At 36.9% G+C, this 20,619-nt stretch overlaps 1 protein-coding gene across 3 annotated transcripts in view; it reads left to right on the top strand.

Moving 5' to 3' along the window:
* Window positions 1-1,681: 1,681 nt before the first annotated feature.
* DCUN1D5 (defective in cullin neddylation 1 domain containing 5) overlaps window positions 1,682-20,619 on the top strand; it is a 29,592-nt gene continuing 10,654 nt past the window's right edge. Inside the window, exons 1-4 of one of the 3 annotated variants that reach the window (XM_049889456.1) lie at window positions 1,682-2,653; window positions 5,085-5,176; window positions 10,195-10,265; window positions 10,669-10,760. In XM_049889456.1, coding sequence (XP_049745413.1) covers window positions 2,568-2,653; window positions 5,085-5,176; window positions 10,195-10,265; window positions 10,669-10,760 — 341 coding nt within the window. In that variant the 5' untranslated portion in view covers window positions 1,682-2,567. Of the gene's footprint in view, window positions 2,654-5,084; window positions 5,177-10,194; window positions 10,266-10,668; window positions 10,761-20,619 lie in introns of those variants that run through there. The other 2 variants (XM_049889457.1, XM_049889458.1) reach the window with 2 other exon arrangements.

Raw genomic sequence — 20,619 nt, forward strand, 5'->3', positions numbered from 1 at the left:
TCTGTTTTTTGTTTAAGAATTTGAGATTCTGGTTCACATTTTTCTCTTATTCTATCAGGATCTATTTATTGTGGCCCTGATTAGAGTGGTCAGTAGTGGTAGCCAGGTACCATCTAGTTCTTCTGGTCTCAGGGTAGATGAAGCCATGGTTTGTGTAGACTAGTTTCTTCTTTGAGTCTTTGGTTTTCTTCTTGTTTTTCACTATTTATGTAAACTTTATTAAGGAATAATAGTCATACAATAAAGGGCATACTTTTTTTAAGTTCATAGTTCATTAAGTTTTTACAAACATATATATCACCATCTCAATCAAGATACAGAGTATTATGCAAAAAGTTACCTGGTGCCTCTTCAAAGTCAGTCTTGCCCCTCACTTCTGCCATATCACAGCTCCAAGCATCACTGGCATGCTGTCTGTCATTGTAGATAAGTTTTGCTTGTTCTAGAATTTCATCACATATCTAGCTAATATTTAAAATTTTCCAGTTATCTCAGAAATGTCATAATATTGTTTAAACTGTTTGTTTGAATCAAGATTCAAATAAGAACCACACATTAAAAATGACTGATGTATCAATTAAATCTCTTTTCCTTTTCTCTCCCTCTTTCTAGTAACTTGTTGAATCTGGGTCACTTATCCTGTAGATTTTCTAACAGTATATTTTGTTGACTGTATCCCATGCTGTTGTTTAACATACTCCTCTGTCCTCTACTTTCTGTAGATAGTAGCTGTAGAGATTTGATCTGTTTTACATTTGACTTTTTGGCCTCATGCATTTTTAACTGAGTTGAAAGATTATAGAAGTTAACATTCTTTTGGTTGCAAGTAATGAAGAACTTAACTAGCATAAGCAAAATAGTGAATTTATTGGCTCATGAACCTGAAAATCCAAGGGCATATGATGGATTCAGGGCTGATATTATATAATCATGTCTTGTTTTTTCTTCGTGTTTGGTTCTGACTTCTTCTGAGTTTTGGCTTCATGCTCTACAACCTCTTAGGTTCAAGTCCACAAAGAAATAAAGTTGCTTCTTGATGGTTCCATTTAGTGTCATTAGCACTGATTGGCCTGCTTGGAGCATGTGTCCATCTTGAACCAATTACTGGCCCTAAGAAAACAGGCCAGATTAGGGTGCTAAGGTAGAGGCCGTTTCACCAGAACTAGAACTATAGCCATTGTTACTGAATTTAAAGAGATTTTTAGTGTTCTGGAACCGAAAGGGTGGTGGTTCTAACCTACCCAGCATCTGCTCCTGTAAAGATTACAGCCTAGAAAACCCTATGGGGCAGTTCTACTCTGTCACATGGGGTCACTATGAGTCAAAAAACGACTTGATGGCACCTAACAACAAAAACAATAAGCCATAATCAAAGATGGTTTATAGAGGTGAATTCGGCTGCTGGTAACCAAAACGTCAGGGGTTGGAACCCAACAGCCAAATGTGGCAGTCTTCTTCTGTAAAAGATGTAGTACAGCCTCGGAAATCCTATGGAGCAGTTCTACTCTGTCATATAGGGTCACTATAAGTTCGAATCGACTCCACCGCAGTGGCTTTGGTTTCTTGGGGGAGCTCTGGCAGCACAATGGTTAAGAGCTCAGCTGCTAACCAACCAGCCAAAAGGTGCAAAGTTCGAATCCACCAGCCTCTCCTTGGAAACCCTGTGGGGCAGTTCTACTCTCCTAAAAAGGTCGTTATGAGTCGAATCGGCTCCATCAACAGGTTTGCTTTTGTGTTTTTGGATCTGAGAGTTGAGATCCGTGAAAATGAAAATAATGAGCTCAATTTTAATCTGGGAGAAAGGGATAAACAGCCGTCAGAGACGATGTAGGGGGAGGAGTCTGAGAGGCTAAATGCTAGTACCTAAAGAAAGCATGCAGAACACTAGGTGACTATGCATTTACGGGGCTTAGAACATCTGACGTGAGGTTACCATGATACAGGAAAGCTCAGAACTGAAACTTGGGTCTACTTTACCACGTTGTTTTTAATGCACCGCAGTATATTAGTTTCATTAAGCATTTCCTGGTGATGCCTACCAGCTTTAAGACAGGGAAGAAGCTTCAGGGGAAAGGTCAGGCTACCCTGGACAACCAAAGACTGTCACTCAGCCGAAAAAAACACATTTCTCCTATTCGCTGCACAGACCGAGTAGCTTTGCGGCACCTCAGGCGAGCCGGGACCAGCCAATGCCACGCCCCTCCCGGCAACCGGCTTTGCGCCTTGCGTCACTTCCGGCCCTGGGCGGTTCACATCCGGGTTATGCTAAGCTTCTTGCTCTTAGAGTCTGACTGGTGGAGTGCCGCACTGTCTGCGTTATCCTCTCCTGACGAAACGGAACCGCAGTGTCTACCGGCGAGGAGCCACCACTACACTAGGCAGAGAAAGACAAGAAGGAGACCTGGCAGTGAGTGGTGGCCGCACTGGGCCACGCTGGTGGCGACTGGAGACTCTGCTCCTCCGCCTGCTGCTGTTTCTGGCAACCGTGCGCCAGCCCTGAGGGGCCTCCTGTGGACAGTGACCCCCTTCCCCGGCTCCCCTGCCCACCCTGCCGGGGAGGGCGGAAGATGCCCGTGAAGAAGAAGAGAAAGTCCCCCGGGGTGGCAGCGGCAGTAGCGGAAGACGGAGGCCTCAAGAAGTGTAAAATCTCCAGGTACCACCTCCCCCCACCCCTCAAGCTCTCCCCCTTCCTCCTTTGGTGGAGAGCTGCTGGAGAAGGAGGCGGGCCAGACCTTCGGGGCTCGGCGGTGAAGAAGTGAGGCCCCTCTGGTCCACCTGGGTGGTAGATGCAAAACACGGCGAGTCTCCTCTCCCGACCTCGTGTTCGCACGTGTGTGCGTCCTCGCGTTCAGGGAGGGGCTGGAAGAGCCGCCCCATATTACAGTCTGCCAGCGCTGGGGGGTGGGACATAGGGATGCGTACGTGAATTGCATTTTCCCCCTGACCCTTACTCCTTCAGTTCTTCTCCGTCTTCTTACCAGCCCTTGAAGTGAGTACAGATCGCCGGAAGGGCCACTTTGAGAATTTCTTTACATAGCATGTAAGAAAAAGAGCATAGCTTTAGGAATCTTGACAACTGCCGGGGGAATGATAGAAAGGAAAACTTCCTATGCTATATATTGAAAGCCAAATTTAATATTTGAAGGGACCCAACCCAGTCGATCCCAGCAGGAGGCTCTTAAACTGTGTAAAAGTCCCATTCTCTGGAGGTATCAGGGCCTCCACCTGTGCCAAGTCGCTATATATAGAGCTAGAAAGGCTCTGCATGCATTCGGAACACTGATAGCTCTCAATATAAATATTAATAATTTGAGAGCTATTGTGCGTACTCTTGGAGATAAAGAAGACAAAACAGCTGGGGTTTATAGCTTATTGATCCCATTGTAGCATATCATTGAGGCATCAGCAATATTGTATGCTGCGAAAGAGTCATTGTAATTTAGGTGTGAGAAGTGATTTTTTATTTTAATTTTCTTATTGTGTGTCTTTGACTATATCAGTGGTGGACACTTAATGTGACAGCTGCAGATATTACCGTTAAAAGGTAGACAGTAGCCAGCATTATAAGGAGGAAATAATGATAAAGCTCTTCTTAAAGAGAGATCTGTTTAAAATGTAAGGTAGATGAGTTATTTAGTCAGCATTTTCCTTTTTGTAATTGGTTGAGTTTTTATCTTCCATCACTGTGTTTTGGTGAAGGAGCCTAAGAGTATATCTTGGGCTATTAATGTGAAAGATGATGCTTTTTTTTCTTATATTTCTTGATAATCTCATACTGGGATTTGACATGATTATTAGCTCATATTTTTATGAAACATGCAAATTAGTTTTTCCTATTGCTGTACCATGTGACCATTTTAAATGTATAATGGATCAAAATTATTTAGACAGTTGCATTTTCAGATATTCAAAATGGGGCAATTACGCCTAGTATCAAAATGTAACCAATGGTAACAGTAAATCTGTAATTTTTTTAGTTATTTGGGCATCATTTATTTGGGGGAAAAAATGAATATATTTAAAACATTTTAAGTTAACACATTAAAATAATTGGGCAGTCAATATTACTACAGCTCAGGTGATACATTACTTGATTGCAAAAATTCTAGCATCTCTGTTTCATTGTGGTATTGTAATTGAGCTCCTTGAGAAAGGTTCTTCTCAGAAGTCCATTAAATCCTAGAAGCCATTTATGAATTTTCCAATCTTAATGATCAAAATATGGCCTAAAAATAAACAGATTGGGATTTAATACCTTTGGCCCAATTATTTGGACTCTTACTAACTTTTAGAGTTTTGGGTTTTTTGTTTTTTTTTTTTTTAATCTGTGAGCCTTAATTATACTCTTAGGTCCTAAATCATTTATTTTAAAACTCCATCTAAGTTTGGCAGGTGGTAAGTAAATATATATATACACATATATATATTTGGAATATTGATTTATTAATTATCAGAATATACTTTGTAAGATTTTGGTTTCCAAGTGTTTGGAGTATATCTATTATGTACCGAAATAATTTCCATGAAAATCAGTATCGGGAAAAGATTTACACTTTACCAGCTATCAGCCTTGGATTGGGACCATTAGGTAGAATTTCCGTGTAGCCTTTTGAAATGTGGGAAAATGATATTAGTTGATATTTTTGGAATTTGATAATGAGCAAAGTAGCATTTGGGTTTTGTTAGCCAGAAATTCTTATGTTTATAGGCAGTTGTTCTAAATTACAAATACTGAAGAACTCCATTTTTTTTTTCCCTATAATACCAACTGTTAAAAATATGTATATATTTAGTTTGAAATAGAGTGGTTCATACTGAACTTAGGAACCTTAGCGGCACAGTGGTTAAAGCGCCCAGCTGTTAACTGAAAGGTTAGCAGTTCAAACATACCAGCCACTTCGCGCAGTCTACTCCCATAAAGATTTATAGGCTTGGAAACCCTATGCCCTGTAGAGTTGCTATGAGTCACAATCAACTTGCGGCACTGGGTTTGTTTTTTGGGGGGTTTTTTTGGATATTGAACTTAGCTTCTCAATAAGAATTGAGACCTGATAAAAATGTTAGGCATTTGTGTGTTTTCTAAGCTATTGCAGATCCCAACCTCCTGCTAGACTGATAAGTGGAGAAGAACATTTTTCAAGCAAGAAGTGCCTGGCTTGGTTTTATGAGTATGCAGGTAATGAAATTAATGTAAGAAGATATCAGTCATAAGCCTTATAAAGTATTTCATTCATTTAACAAGTTATTAATTGCAGACACGGTATGTTAGTGCTGTGTGCTGCAATTGGGGTCAAGACAGCGTTGCAGGTAGGCTAAGAATTTGGTGTCTTTTCATGCTGATATTTCTTGAAATATATATTCAGTATATAGTGGGAGAGGCAAAACTCATTTACTATTAATAAACTTTGTAAACTGAGAGAGAGTAACAGTTTACATCTGTTGGCTAAAATAGAATATTCCGGAAAACACAGAGTAAGTAATAAAACATTTTCTATTTTATATAGTTTTTACTTTTCAATATTCTTTTGAAATTTTTCTGAACTAGAAACTAACATTTCTGAATCATTTTTGGGAGATATAGTAAAAGATTTAAAACTCAGATAAATCATTGCGCAGTACATTCACCTGTTTAATGATTGTCATTCAGCCATTCAGTTCTACTAAACCCGTTGCTGTCAAGTCGATTCCGACTCATAATCACCCCTATAGGTCAGAGTAGAACTGCCCCATAGGCTTTCCAAGAGGCAGCTGGTGGATTTGACCTGCCAAGCTCTTAACCGCTGCACCACCAAGGCTCCATGAGTGTGGAGGAATATATAACCCAGCCTCAGAAGTGTCAGGGAAGGCTCCCTGGAGAAGCTGACTTAACTGTCAGGGGTGGAAAGAAAACTGAGGCCCAGAGTGGTGTTGCATCTTCCAGGTGAAAATCAAAACCAGGGATAAGGCTGAAGAGTTAAGCAAACATAGGAAAAAGAACACATTTCCCATTTACTACTAATTTTTCATAAGCAGATAGGAAATGTTTTTGTTCCTTTAGAATGCTTTTGGTCTTGTGGAGTTAGTGATATTAAAGCTTTCCCCTTCCTCCTGCCTGCTTTTTCTTTTTCCTGTCTCTTACATGCCTCCCTGTTTTTTTTATTTGTTTTCTTTTCTTTTTTAATCACTATAATTCTCAGAATCTTGATTTAAAGTAAAACAGTATTGGTAGTCATTGCCTTATATTTTAGTGCTAAATCAAGGTAGGGTTTGACACATGCTCTGAACTTGAAGTTCAACTTGAAGCGAGCTGTATGGGAAGTGAGACTATTTGGGAGGGCAGTACCTTTGCTTTTGGGATCAGCTGGGTGATCCCAAAAGTATAACTTAAAAAATTATTTAGTAACAGAACAAAGATTCTTTCTAGACCAGAAAAAAAAAAAAAATGCTATTACTGGCATCCCAAGGCAACCACTAACCCAATTTAAATGAAGGGAATTCACTTTCTTATTGACCTCCATTTAAAATGTTGACCCATTATTCAAGATGCGGGTTTTACTGGAACGCATGATATGGAATCAAAAGGTCATGGAGTTCATTTATAAAGGTTACTAAATACCATAGAAATAATTAGTAGATTTTTTTTTTATCTCATATTTACTTGTTTTACCTCTCCTAGGGACTTTCCTGGAGCCCTGGTGGGGCAATGGTTAAGAGCTCAGCTGCTAACCAAAAGTCAGCAGTTCAAATCCACCAGTCACTCTTTAGAAACCCTATGGGGGCAGTTCTGCTCTGTCCTGTAGGGTTGCAATGAGTCGAAATCTACTCAGCAGTAATGGGTTTGGCTTGGTTTTGGCTAGGGACTTTCCTGGGTAGTATAAAATTAGTTTAAAAACATTAGCAAATAAAAGTAATTAAATTTTTTTTCCTACATTAGCATTTTTGTAATAGCCAGCATCATAATTGCGGCCATTTTTTCTGGAATTGTGCTAATTACATCAGTTTTTTTATGTCGCTTTTTCTTATGACCATTGTGTTAGGTAGGTGGTGTTATTCCCATTTTATAGATGACAGAACTGAGGCTTAGATTAGGTAATTTGTCCAAGGTTATAGAACGACAAGAGCCAGGATTCAAACCCAAGTCATTGTGACCGTAGAGCCCATAGTTTTAACCAGTACTGTCTTGTAATGTTTATTTTTAACTTAAGGCTGTGTACGTGAAGAGGCACTTAAGGTAACTTATGTTCTGTGAATCATTAAACGATTCATTCAGTAAATATTAAGTACACTTGGGTGTCTGACACTGTGTTCTGGAGATATAGTAGTGAAAAATTCAAACAAGAAAGATCTCTGTCTGACCTCGGGGTCTTGTCTTCTAGTGGGAAAGATAGTAAACAGATAAGTAGGCAAGATAATTACAGACTGTAGGGCTCTACAAAGGTAATAAATATGGGAGGTTCAGGGATATGATTAATGAATATTGGCGGAGAGATGGACTTTTAAATAGAATGATTAGTCTCTGCACTTTGGGCAGAAACGTGATTGACAAGGAGCAACCAATTGTTTGCCAAATATACAGTAACTGTTTCGCCTTAAAATGGGATGTCCCTATTAAAATGGAAACAATAATTGTGCCTACTGAGGTAATACATGTAAAGCACTTGGCTTAGTACCTGGCATATAGTCACGTTAGCTATTGTTATTAAGGAAACCCTGGTGGATTAGTGGCTAAGTGCTATGACTGCTAACCAAAAAGTCAGCAGTTCAGATCCACCAGGCACTCCTTGGAAACTCTATGGGGCAGTTCTGCTCTGTCTTACAGGGTCGCTATGAGTCGGAATCGACTCGACTGCAATGGGTTTTGGTTTATTGTTATTAAAAGAATAATAGCATCGTAACATCTGATTGAGTAGTCGTGCATTTTTACGACAGTGTTCCAAAATCAACAGCTACTCTTACGTCGCTATTGTTGTAGGTGCTGTGTCATTGATTGAGCACCCCTGCTCTGCCCAGCATGTGCTATTAACAAAGGGATGGTTTTAGGCCCTGCAAGTATAGTAAGACTTCTCATTCTTGAGTAATATTTAAATTAACAAAGATTCATTAATGTACTGGGCATATGAGTAAACAAAAACATAGAGAGTGGAGGGACATTTTTAAGTTCTTACAAAGAATCAAAAAATAAGGTTAGAATTGCATAGTCCTAATATAGTACCTGGCTAGTAGAGTGAATGAAATCATTTCCATAGCTTTTTAAATTTAAGACTTAGAAAGTTATATGAACCTGTTCTCATCCTAAGGATACTTCTGAATACACACAAATATTTGTTTAGTGAGTGGAAACCTGGTTGCCTGAGAGAGTTAGTTAAATTTGACTCCGGAGGTTTTACCCAAGAAGTAATTTTATTGGAATGGCATGGTTCAAAAAGTATAATTATGCAGTCAGGGAAAGGACATTGGTGTAGGCATTATGCTAGTCTTAAATCTGTTATTGTTGATGTTGCTTTGGGAAAGTCACTTAACATTTATAGACCTAGTTTATATAAGATCTTATATATATTTGTGTTTATATAATGTAATTTAACTTTGTTCTAATCAAATATTAATTACTAATTAAAATTGATTTTTCCCAGTTTCTAGAGGGGGCTACATTTTATGATATTGACTGATATTCCTTGACATAGCTCTTCACCTTTCTATTCTAACCAGTAATGGCAGCTTTGAGGACAAGCGTGCTTTCTTATTGCATTAGAGAGAGATTTAGAACGTGTTTCTGTTATGCCTTAAAAACAACTTTGTTTTCCTCCATTAAACTTTATTTGATTTTTATTTTTATGCAAGCAACATATTCCAAAATAGAAATGATAAGCAGCAAAAGATACATACTCAGTTATTTTTTAATAGCTTTATTGTGTACGTTCTCATTTAAAAAATCCCCAGAATATATTAGAAAGGAAGTCTCCTGAGATTACCATCCTCTTCACCGTTTACCACCGCAGTGCATTGTTAGTACATATTTAAACCTAATGACAATTTACCATTTTACACAAGAAGTGAAGGAAAAAAAAAAGGTTTTGTTTTCAGACCATGTGTTAACTTCCTCAAGGCGTCCTGGATCACATCTCAGGCAGCAAGGTGTATTGACCAGATACTGAATGGCTACGTTCTTTTAATCGGAGAAACCCTAGAACTTTGGCTTCGTGTTGTACTGATGACCTTATACCATCTGAGCAGCCTTAGTCTAGTCTGATTTATAAAGCTAGAGCACTTTTAGCCCTTAAGAAAGGAAGCAGGCTTCTCCTGTTATTTTTAACTATAATATTTCAAGACAATATTTTCAAAAGGCCACAGTGGCAAACGTTTTTGTCGTATTTCATATTGTTATAAAATTTGTTTTAGTCTTACACAGTCACAAAAGAGACTTGGCGCTGATATAATTATTGTATTTGGGGAATCTGACAACAAAAATATGATAATTGATGTATTGAGTTAAATTTAGTGTTTCTAAAAGTAAGAAATAAGAAATAGGCTAAGTACAGTTTGTTAACTTGGGGGCAGATAAACCAATTGAGGGATTAAACTTCTGTTCCTACTGTACAGTGACAACTAATACCTTGCTGTCTATTTTAGAACCAAGATGATAGGGAAAGTACCTCCTCCTGGAAATGGAATGTAGTAATTTCCTTAAGTTATTGTTTTCATTCATTATTTCTTTTTTCAAGAATTATATTTGTGAATATTTCAAAAGGGTGAATGACCTTCTGTTTTAGTAAGTAAACAAATATTCTCCTTCGATTACTGTCTTGACCGTGGTATTGGCACATTCTGGTAGAACAAGAAGCTCCGTACTTCTTAATCAAGCGTCTTTGTGTTGCTGCATTGCCAAAAGCTTTATTCAAAGCACACTCTCAGTGAATTTTTTTTAATAGATAGGTTCAAGTTATTGTACAAACTGGTGATTGGTATTAATAGAGTATTATTTTACTTCTCATTTTTTTGTTTATCTAATTTCATGTGAGTTTCTGTTCGGAGAGTACTTTCAATTTTTTAGAATTTTAAATCCTGTAGTAAACATTTATACTTTTATCAAAGCTATTTTAAAATTCAAATTCAGTTATCTATAAAATGTTACGGTTTTCTCATAGATGTCTTTGTATTATGTTTTATGTTGATACTAAATTATAACAATAAATATGTAAATTATTTTTGTCTTTGAAGGTCCTGATGAAGTTGTAGGGCCAGAAGGAATGGAAAAGTTTTGTGAAGACATTGGTGTTGAACCTGAAAATGTATGTTTTATTTCTTAGTAGAATGGAATACAAGTCGGGAATAGCATATTTGTACATTTCTAAAAATTGAGACACTTTAGTCTTCTATGAAGAATTTTTTTCTTCATGTTTAGTACTGTAGATTTACATTTTAGGGTATTTTTTAATCAGTTTAAGTTGAACAGTTATTCTTTCTAAATACGAATGTTATTTTTTAATAGGATGAGAGAAATTCTACCTTCAGAAACTGTTAGAACTTTTTTACTGTTTAGAAATTGACCCATCCTTATAGTTAATTCCAGAGGTTGTATTCTTTAATAGTTGAAGGATAGAAATAGTTGTATAAAAATGCTCTCCATAGTAAATATAGACATGCTTATCTCTGCTGACTTTTCCCCTATCCTTTATGTTCTGTTCTTTCCAGATTATTATGTTAGTTTTAGCGTGGAAATTGGAGGCTGAAAGCATGGGATTTTTTACCAAGGAAGAATGGTTAAAGGGAATGTCTTCATTACAGTAAGAAATTTTTTTAAAAAACAAATTTGATGGCCTATTTGAAGATCTTAATTGATATTTTGTGCTTCCTAATGTCTAGGAGTAAGGTTTTACCCTTAAAATAAATCTGGTTTGATCTATAACAATCAATTTGGGGGATTTACAAAATTATATTATGATCTTGGCTAATGAGTAGTTACTCCCCCTTTTCCTGTTATCTAAGAAGGAATCTCAATACAATCTGAATAAAAGTCTTATTAAAAGAACTTAATGTTCATACAGGATGTTACTCTCTTGATGGTAAGTTAGACGTACATGGACCAAAGGGTTATTCACGGGTTGTTTGAGCAATAAGGGCTTTCCTTTTCTGAATATATAATTACACTATCTGAGGAGTTTGTTTGGGCATCCTAAGCTTTAGGGCCTCCTCTCCCGTCTTTAATTTTATACTTGATATAAATTTGCAAATATAGTTACGTGGCACTTCATGATTTCTTTTTCCCAAATAAATCTCATAAAGGACAAAAGTGAAATTGTCACACTGCTTCCATGCAGTCTTTAGCCATTTTACAGTTGTATACTTTCAGTCTAGGATGCTGCCCTGAACATCTTCGTAAATTATAGAATTGCTTTTTTATAAAAAATAACTTGATTTTGGCTTTCCAGAGTAAAGTCTCTTTAGTTTTTGAATCAGTTAGTAATCATATACTGCTTTTATATTATGTCATATCGTAATGTTCATGCAGAATGTTACTAGTTATCAGCATTTCTAAATAGTTGGAGAAAAAGCATTAACATATTTTTGAGGAAAACAACTGGGAACTAATTAGCCATGTGGTTTTCTGTTGTGATCATGCTTTTGTTAACATAATTATTTATTCTTTACTTTTTATTTGCCTGTCCTTAAATTTCAAAATACTGGATTTTAAAAAAAAAAGTTTATTTGCTCATATGGCCCTTAAATTTTTATATTTCAATTTTCAGTGTCTACTACTATATAATTTTCTTTTCACCAGTATTAACAGATATTTTATATATATTTTCTTGTATACTTATGCACCAAATGATAGTTTCTAGAATAGAATGTAAATCAACCCTCCCACTTCCCTTACATATATAGGTGAGGAGTCAGACTCACAGAGGTGACAAAAATAACAAAAGATGACACAGTTATTTAGTGGCAGAGCCAGGACCTAGAATCTCAGTTTCCTGATTACCAGTCTGGTATAGTATGCTTCCTATTGTAGAATTTTGTTGTATATAAGTTAATATTATTTATAAAATAGTTTGCCAGCATTATGGATGAGGTAATTGGTTTGTATTCAGCTACTAACCAAAAGGTTGGCAGTTCAAATCCACCCAGCATTGCTGTGGGAGAATGGCCTGGCAATCTACTTCCATAAAATTACAGCCATTGAAAACCCTATAGAATGCAGTTCTACTTTGACACACTTGGGGTCACTCTAAGTTGGAATCAACTTGACAGCAGTGGGTTTGATTATCTCTTAAAATCATAGTTGCAACCAAGACTGAATTCCATCATTGATCTAGGTGTTATAATATGCCTAGTTAAAATACATTGATTCTGAAAATCTTTGTGCTTTATTTAATTAGCTTTTTGGAGATAGAGTGAATAAAATATACAAGAGTTAAGCAAAGAATGTAAACTAGTTTTTATACAGATCAGACTGTTTTATTATAATTAATGTCAGTTGTAGCATGGCCTGTTTTAAGTTTTATTTGGCATTACAACTGCTTTCCATATTACTGGTACTTTAGTTGGTAAGTGTATATTTTTAGATAAAAAATTCTTAACTACGTTTTTGCAAAACAAGATGTAACATGAAGTCTTATAACAAATGTGTAAACATAAAGCATTTCTAATGTTTTTTCTTAAATAATTAGCAACATATATCAATTGTTAATGAGTCCATGAGTAAAAGGAAACCCTGGTGGCATAGTGGTTAAGTACTATGGCTGCTAACCAAGAGGTCGGCAGTGGGTTTTTGTGTTTGTATGAGTAAAAATTGATTAGCCGATGAGTGTGCTTATTATTAGAACATCTTCCCTATAGGAAGGTTACAGGCTTTACAAAATAAAAGCAATTATTCAGCACTTAAAATTGTCATAGAACTTCCCGTTTCACTCATTTATGATCCCTGCACATCTGCCTATAAGTCCATACTATATAACCTTGTAACTGCTGAAATTAAACAAATTCTGCTGGCCGGGAAAATCGTTTATTTTCCATTATGTACATTGCTGTGCGAAATACAAAGTCTCTTCTCTCAACTAGCTAGATCTTACTACTCCCTGAATCTTATTGTGAATAACCTCCTAGGAGTAAGATAGTTTAAAATTTAGACCAAGACAAAAGATCTATGTAAGTTTTAATTTTTAAATCTGTAATTGTTTGGTATACTAGTTTTGTATAATAAAATCATGAAATACAAAGCTTTACTTTTTCAGTTTACCCTTAATTACTCAGATTTCCTTTGTAGATTTTTCATATTTTTAGGATTTCAGTTTAACACAAGCATAATTATCGATGGTCTCTAAATCATCTTAATATAATTATCAGTTCTTTCAAATTTATTTGTTTAGAGAACTTTAATAGAGCTCTGCTGAAGAATAGAAACAGTCGGGCAGTTAGAACATATAGACTGCATTCCAGGATAGTGGACTATATAATTTTTAATTGCATAATTACAAATTTATAGTTTTCAGAATACTTTTTCAGAATAGAGCAGTTGTTCTTAACATCTGAAGGTCATAGACTCATGAGAATCCTGTGAAAGCTGTGGATATAGATGCGCGTGGGATGCTGCACACAGGTTTTGCATATGTTGTCATGAAGTTTACAGCGCCCCCCCCTTTGCCTGTCTATGGATACAAGGTTCCAAGGACACTTAAAAATTTTTGTTCTGGCGTGCCTTACTAGAATAGAGAATTTTTCTCATATCTGCTAACTGAAAGCTTGGAGTTGGAGCAAGGATGAAATAGCATGCTGGTGGGGAAAACTTTGAAAAGGACTGTACTTGATTATAATGAAAAAAGATACAAGAGGATAGCATTAGACAGTGGTGGCAACTAAGCTGTATTTTCTAATCTCCATATTGAGTCCTGAACTTTGGTCTTACTCAGAAGATTAGAGGAAGTGTTCTGACTTAACTTTCTTTAGCAGAGAGAGGAATGGGGAACATTTATATGATTTTTGGTGAAGGTGGAAGAATGGGGTAAATGGGATGCTAATGGTACGTGTGGTGTGTGAATATCATTCATTTAGCTTTTGGGGACAAAATATCAATTGTCATTAGCATCCCTCTTCACTCCTCCAAGGAGCATCGTAAGTCCAAAATGCCACACACACACCCCACCCCCCACCCTCCCCCACCCCACCCCCACCCCATTTAAAATACCCCTAGAAGTGAACTGTATTGCCTTGGCTGATAAATCTGATTTAGAGGACATCCTAAATCCAGAATTTAGTAAATAAGATTTTTCCTGTTCCACATCAGTATGTCACAGCAGACTTATTGGGACTTCCTGATTAGGATGACCTTCACTTAAATCTAATACATAAATGAGAATGTCTTCTCATTTTAAAGGTATTTAGTGAAGTAGAAATTTGAAAGCTTCCCTTGGTAATCAGATGAAAATTAATTTTCAAGTCCTCAGTGTTAAAATTTAATCCTGTTTCCTCTCATTCTATCCATAGTGACCTTGGAAAGTGGTATCAGTATGTGTCGGTATACTCTGAAGTCTTTGTAGTTTTGTTTGATTGTTATTCAAAAAGCTGTCTCTTGCTTTCCAGGATGTGCTAGTTAAGCATGCATTTCTTTTCAGTTTAGGGGAAATAGTGTTTCTAAACTTCTCAAGTTTTGAAGTATTCATGTTATTAACTCTTGTAAGTCTATTTTGGGGCTAGATTAAATACAAGAATTGCACTGTTGTTAGTGACTCTTTGGAATATTCACTGCTTTTGCTAGGCCCGGTCACAGTCTTTATGGACATTAGTAATAAGTGTGGAGTTCTGTGCTCTTATTTTTTCAACCCACTCTTCTCTGAAAGGAAAACATGAATTGCAGTTATTCTGTTGGATTCTTGTTCTGTTCAAGATTTTGATAGACTATAAGGAATGGTTTGAAATAGTTTGGGCAGAGCCACCAATGTGTTGGTGACTTTTAACCCATTTGCCTGAAAAGGAACATCTGAAACTAAGAACAGTGAAAAGCATTAACACACATATTCTCACATAATCTCAATGGTTGACCTTGGACATGATCGTTACAGTCATTTTTAAAATGAGGAAACTGAGGCTGGAAGAGGTTAAGTCACTTGCCTCAAGTCTCATGTCTGGAAATGGAGAAGTTGCAGTTTGAATTGAACTCTGTTTGACTTGAATCCTGTTTTTTCTTCTACTATATTTCTGCCTTAAGCTTATTTGGATCACTTCCTAAGTAATATTCTTGCCGTGTGGACCTGTAGAGTGCAAAATATTTGGAAAAGATTCCATGGGGTCTTAACTCCTTAGTGACTTGTCACTCTCTGCTTATGCCATTCAGGATTTTTTTTTTTAAGTACAATTTTCCTAGTCTCATCTTTCCCCAGATAGAAAATTTAAATTTTTTAAATAATTAAGTAAATAGATCACCTACTTTTTAAAGGTTTGTTTTTGGTTTTCATATTTTCATTTAGAAAATACTTTTGGAGTGCTTCTTTGTGACAGACCATGTGTTATGCTCTGGCACTGGTTTTCAAACTCTAATGGTAGGTAGAGGAAGAATGTGTGGATGTAGGAGGACATCCTTTCTCTTCTCTGCTCTCCTGAACTTCAGATCTGTTAGGAGTCTGTGTGATTTTTTTGTGAAAAGGTAAGTCACATTACTAGAAGAAAATATGAAAAGTATTGCTCTAAAAAGCTACAAAGCTGTAGGAGATGTGGTCCCCACTTAAGATAGTTTATGACAGGAAAGGGATCACATGTAAATAGATACCTAAATTGATGCTCAGGTGGCACAGTGGTTAAAGTGCTTCAGCTGCTAACCAAAAGGTTGGAGATTCGAACCCACTAGCCACTCCACAGGAGAATAATGTGGCACTCTACTTCTGTAAAAATTACAGCTTTGGAAATGCTATGGGGCAGTTCTACTCTGTCCTACACGGTCACTATGAGTCGGAATTGCCTCAACAACAACGGGTTTGGGAGTTTTTTTTGTTTGTTTTGGTGATACAGCGGTTAAGCACTCAGCTGCTAACTGAAAGGTCATTGGTTTGAACCCACCGGCTGCTCAACAAGAGAAAGGTATGGTGGTCTGCTTCTGATGTGGCAGTCTGCCCCACAGCCTTGGAAACCCTATGGGGCATTCTACTGCCCTATAGAGTCACTACGAGTCGGAATTGACTCGAGGCAACGGGATTGGTTCCTGGTTTGGCACATTTCGCAAATGTAAGTCTGGAGATCTTGAAGATTTCGTCTCCAAATTTTCAAACAGTGTAAGTAGTAGGATTCTACCTATGGTAGGAGTTAACTGTATTTCAACTTTCATTAAAGCTTTATTTTTTATGTAAGGAATCATTTTCACAGTAATCAAAGCCACTTATGGATATAGTAATAAATTATTAACAAATATTAAGAATGTATTTTCTTGTTTGTGCATGAGGCATACTGTGCACATACTTATGTAAGGAACTAGGCCACTGCCAAATAAGGTAGTTAACTTTTCCAAATTTTAATTTTGTTTTTGGCAGAATGGCAGACTAAATGTGCATATAAGCCACTTAATATAAAACACTTAAATGCTGGATAAAATATAAAAACATCTTTTTAGAAGTATACCAGAGCTGATTATAAATTAAGGAAAATAATCAGAGGCCAGAAATGATGAGAGATGATTCCATAGCATTCTGTGGAGCTGGCTTTTACCCTGTGGACATCTACCTATCCCTAGTCACCAAGGGTCTTGTTTTGAACCTGTAATGCATGTTGGGGACAGGAGACAAATCAAAATCATGAGGCCTAAGAAGGCTGGGAATCAGATTAGAAAACCCCCACATACAGTCATTGATGCCAAACCTGCCCAGTAGATGGCGATCTGGTTGCCTGGACTTGGTTCTACATGCAGCTAGAGGTAAGGCTTCTGTTTGGGATACTTTCTAATCACATGCTCTCCATCATGCACATTTAAGACTGGAATTCACTGTTGTGTGGCCCCAACTAAAACGTACTTTAGAGTTGTCCCGAATGAATAGGGCTCCCATGTGTGTAGGGGGAGCAGTTTCTCTGTAGAGGCCTGCGTTTTAAACGGAAGCATTATTTTCTTCAGAAGAAGGTTTAGTGATCTTTAGTTCACAGTTGAAAAAAGTCACTGAACTTACTGGCAAAGAAATCTTAAGTATCATTAATATATGTATATTTGATGTGTTCAAAGAAAAGGGAATAGACTCAGATTATCAGATTTAAAATAATTAAATTTCTTAAAGTAAAAAATTAACAGATTAAAAACTCAGTGGATGAATTAGGAAGGAGATAGATATAGTTGAAGTGGGAATCAGTGACCTACGATATCTGAGAAAATTAGTGCAGAGAAACAGAAGAAAAATAGGACTAAGACATGGAAGATAAGTTGAGACAGTTCAATAAACATCATAAGTGAACTTTCAGAAGGGAATAGCAAAAAGGAAATATTGGAAGAGAAAATAGCTGAGAAATCTCTAGAATGGTTGAGATCTACTGATTCTCAGACTCAGATCACAAGCATGGTAAAAGGAAATTTAAAACTTAGAGTGATACGACAAAACACTAAAGTCAAAAAGAAAATCGTAATAGGAACTAGAGAGTGAAGAAATAATACAGAAATATCGATTAGGTTGACGTGACTTCTCCACACAAACAGTAGAAGCCAAAAAACAATAGAATAATGCCTTCAAAGAACTGAGGGAAAACACTTAATTTAGAATTGTATATTTAGAGAATCAATCAAGAATAAGGAGGGAATTTAAGATATTTTGATATAGAACGAAAACCAAAGTTTACTATCATGTCACTAGAGGAGTTTCTGTAGGATATAATTCAAGAACAAAGAACAAGTAGTTTGAGGGATTTGAAAAAAACAACGAATTGATTAGCAGTAACATGTAAGTTGGGAAGAGAATGGTTAAGGTAAAAGCTTTAAAAGGTATAGTTTGGGTAGAGAGTAAATATATTTACTTTAGACTTTAAGATAAAATACTTACGGAACCACTGAAAAGATGAAAATAGAATCTAAGATCTATATTCTATTTTAGTGGTATGGAATTAGGAAAAAGCCCAGAATTCAAAAAAGGAGAGTGTAAACAAGGGAGATGAGCTGAGTAGAACAAATAGAATATAAATACTATACCTATCAGTAATCACAATCACAGCAGATAGACTGATCTTTTTGATTCAGAAATAACATTGTAGTCTATTTACTTGGAATTCTTAGAGAATTGTTTCACAATTGTTCCTTCAACTTTCAACACCTTCCAGATACTTCAGTTCCTACTTCAATGAGAAAACAGAAGCTATCAGAAGAGCATTTACATGTTGCCACCATCAGCTATTTTGATCTGCTGTATTTGTACCCATCCGCTTTCCATTTCTACATGTTCACTATGTACATGCTTCTAAGACTAACCTCTCTGTACGGAAGATCCTGTCCTCTCTCACCTATGTTAACATATAAACATACTGTTATTTCCTTTTTTAAAAATTAAAAGTCTTTTTGGAGATAATGATAGGTACACATACAGTTGTAAGAAACAGATCTCATGTACACTTTTGCTCAGTTTCTCCCAATGATAACATCTTTCAAAACTATAGGGCAGTAGCACAGTGAGGATATTAACATTGATACAGTCAAAATACAGCATATTTCCATCAGCACAGCTCTCACATTGCCCTTTTATATCCATACCCACCCACTCCTTGATCCCTGACAAGCACTAATCTTCATTTCTTTAATTTTGTCATCTCAATAATGTTATTGTCTTTGAGCATAATTCTGTGACATCTAGGTTGTTGCATTTACCAATACTTTGTTCATTTTTATTGCTGAGTAATACTTCATGGTATGGGTGTATGTACTACAGCTTCTATAACCATTCGCTTGTTGAAGGACACCTGGGTTCCCAGTTTTTGGCTATTACAAATAAAACTGCTATGGACATTTGTGTACAGGGTTTTTGTGTGAACACAACTTTTGATTTTCTGGGTCACATGCTCAGGGATGCAGTTGTAGGGCATGTTTAGTTTTTTTTAAACTGCTAACCTGTTTTCCATTTTGATGAAGTAAAAGAACTGAGCAGAAGATTTCAAAGGGCCTCTCGAGAAGACAAAGTATTATAATGACATGTGCAAAGAGCTGGAGATGGAAAACCAAAAGGGAAGAACACACTCGGCGTTTCTAAAGCTGAAAGAACTGAAGAAAAAATTCAAGCCCCGAGTTGCAATAGTGAAGGATTCCATGGGGAAAATATTAAATGATGCAGGAAGCATCAAAAGAAGATGGAAGGAATACACAGAGTCATTATACCAAAAAGAATTAGTCGATATTCAACCATTTCAAGAGGTGGCATGTGATCATGAACCAATGGTACTGAAGGAAGAAGTCCAAGCTGCTCTGAAGGCATTGGCAAAAAACAAGGCTTCAGGAATTGATGGAATATCAATTGAGATGTTTCAACAAACACATGCAATGCTGGAGGTGCTCACTCGTCTATGCCAAGAAATATGGAAGACAGCTTCCTGGCCAACAGACTGGAAGAGATCCATATTTATGCCTATTCCCAAGAAAGGTGATCCAACCGAATGTGGAAATTATAGAACAATACCATTAATATCACACGCAAGCAAAATTTTGCTGAAGATCATTGCCAGCAGTATATCGACAGGGAACTGCCAGAAATTCAGGCCAGTTTTAGAAGAGGATGTGGAACCAGGGATATCATTGCTGATGTCAGATGGATCCTGGCTGAAAGCAGAGAATACCAGAAGGATGTTTACCTGTGTTTTATTGACTATGCAAAGGCATTCGACTGTGTGGATCATAACAAACTATGGTTAACACTGTGAAGAATGGGAATTCCAGAACACTTTAATTGTGCTCCTGAGGAACCTTTACATGGATCAAGAGGCAGCCGTTCGGACAGAACAAGGGGATACTGATTGGTTTAAAGTCAGGAAAGGTGTGCGTCAGGGTTGTATTCTTTCACCATACCTATTTAATCTGTATGCTGAACAAATAACCCAAGAAGCTGGACTATATGAAGAAGAACAGGGCATCAGTATTGGAGGAAGACTCGTTAACAACCTGCATTATGCAGATGACACAACCTTGCTTGCTGAAAGTGAAAAGGACTTGAAGCAATTACTAATGAAGATCAGAGACCACAGCCTTCAGTGTGGATTGCACCTCAACATAAAGAAAACAAAAATCCTCACAACTGGACCAGTGAGCAACATCATGATAAACGGAGAAAAGATTGAACTTGTCAGGGATTTCATTTTACTTGGATCCACAATCAACAGCCATGGAAGCAGCAGTCAAGAAATGAAAAGATGCATTGCATTGGGCCAATCTGCTGCAAAGGACCTCTTAAAGTGTCGAAGAGCAAAGATGTCACCCTGAAGACTAAGGCGTGCCTGACCCAAGCCATGGTATCTTCAGTCACATCATATGCATGTGAAAGCTGGACAGTGAATAAGGAAGACCGAAGAAGAGTTGACGCCTTTGAATTGTGGTGTTGGCAAAGAAAATTGAATATACCATGGACTGCCAAAAGAACAAACAAATCTGTCTTGGGAGAAGTGCAGCCAGAATGCTCCTTAGAGGCAAGGATGGCGAGACTGCGTCGTCTT

This window comes from Elephas maximus, chromosome 7, assembly GCF_024166365.1.
Source record: "Elephas maximus indicus isolate mEleMax1 chromosome 7, mEleMax1 primary haplotype, whole genome shotgun sequence".
Classification (NCBI taxonomy): domain Eukaryota; kingdom Metazoa; phylum Chordata; class Mammalia; order Proboscidea; family Elephantidae; genus Elephas; species Elephas maximus.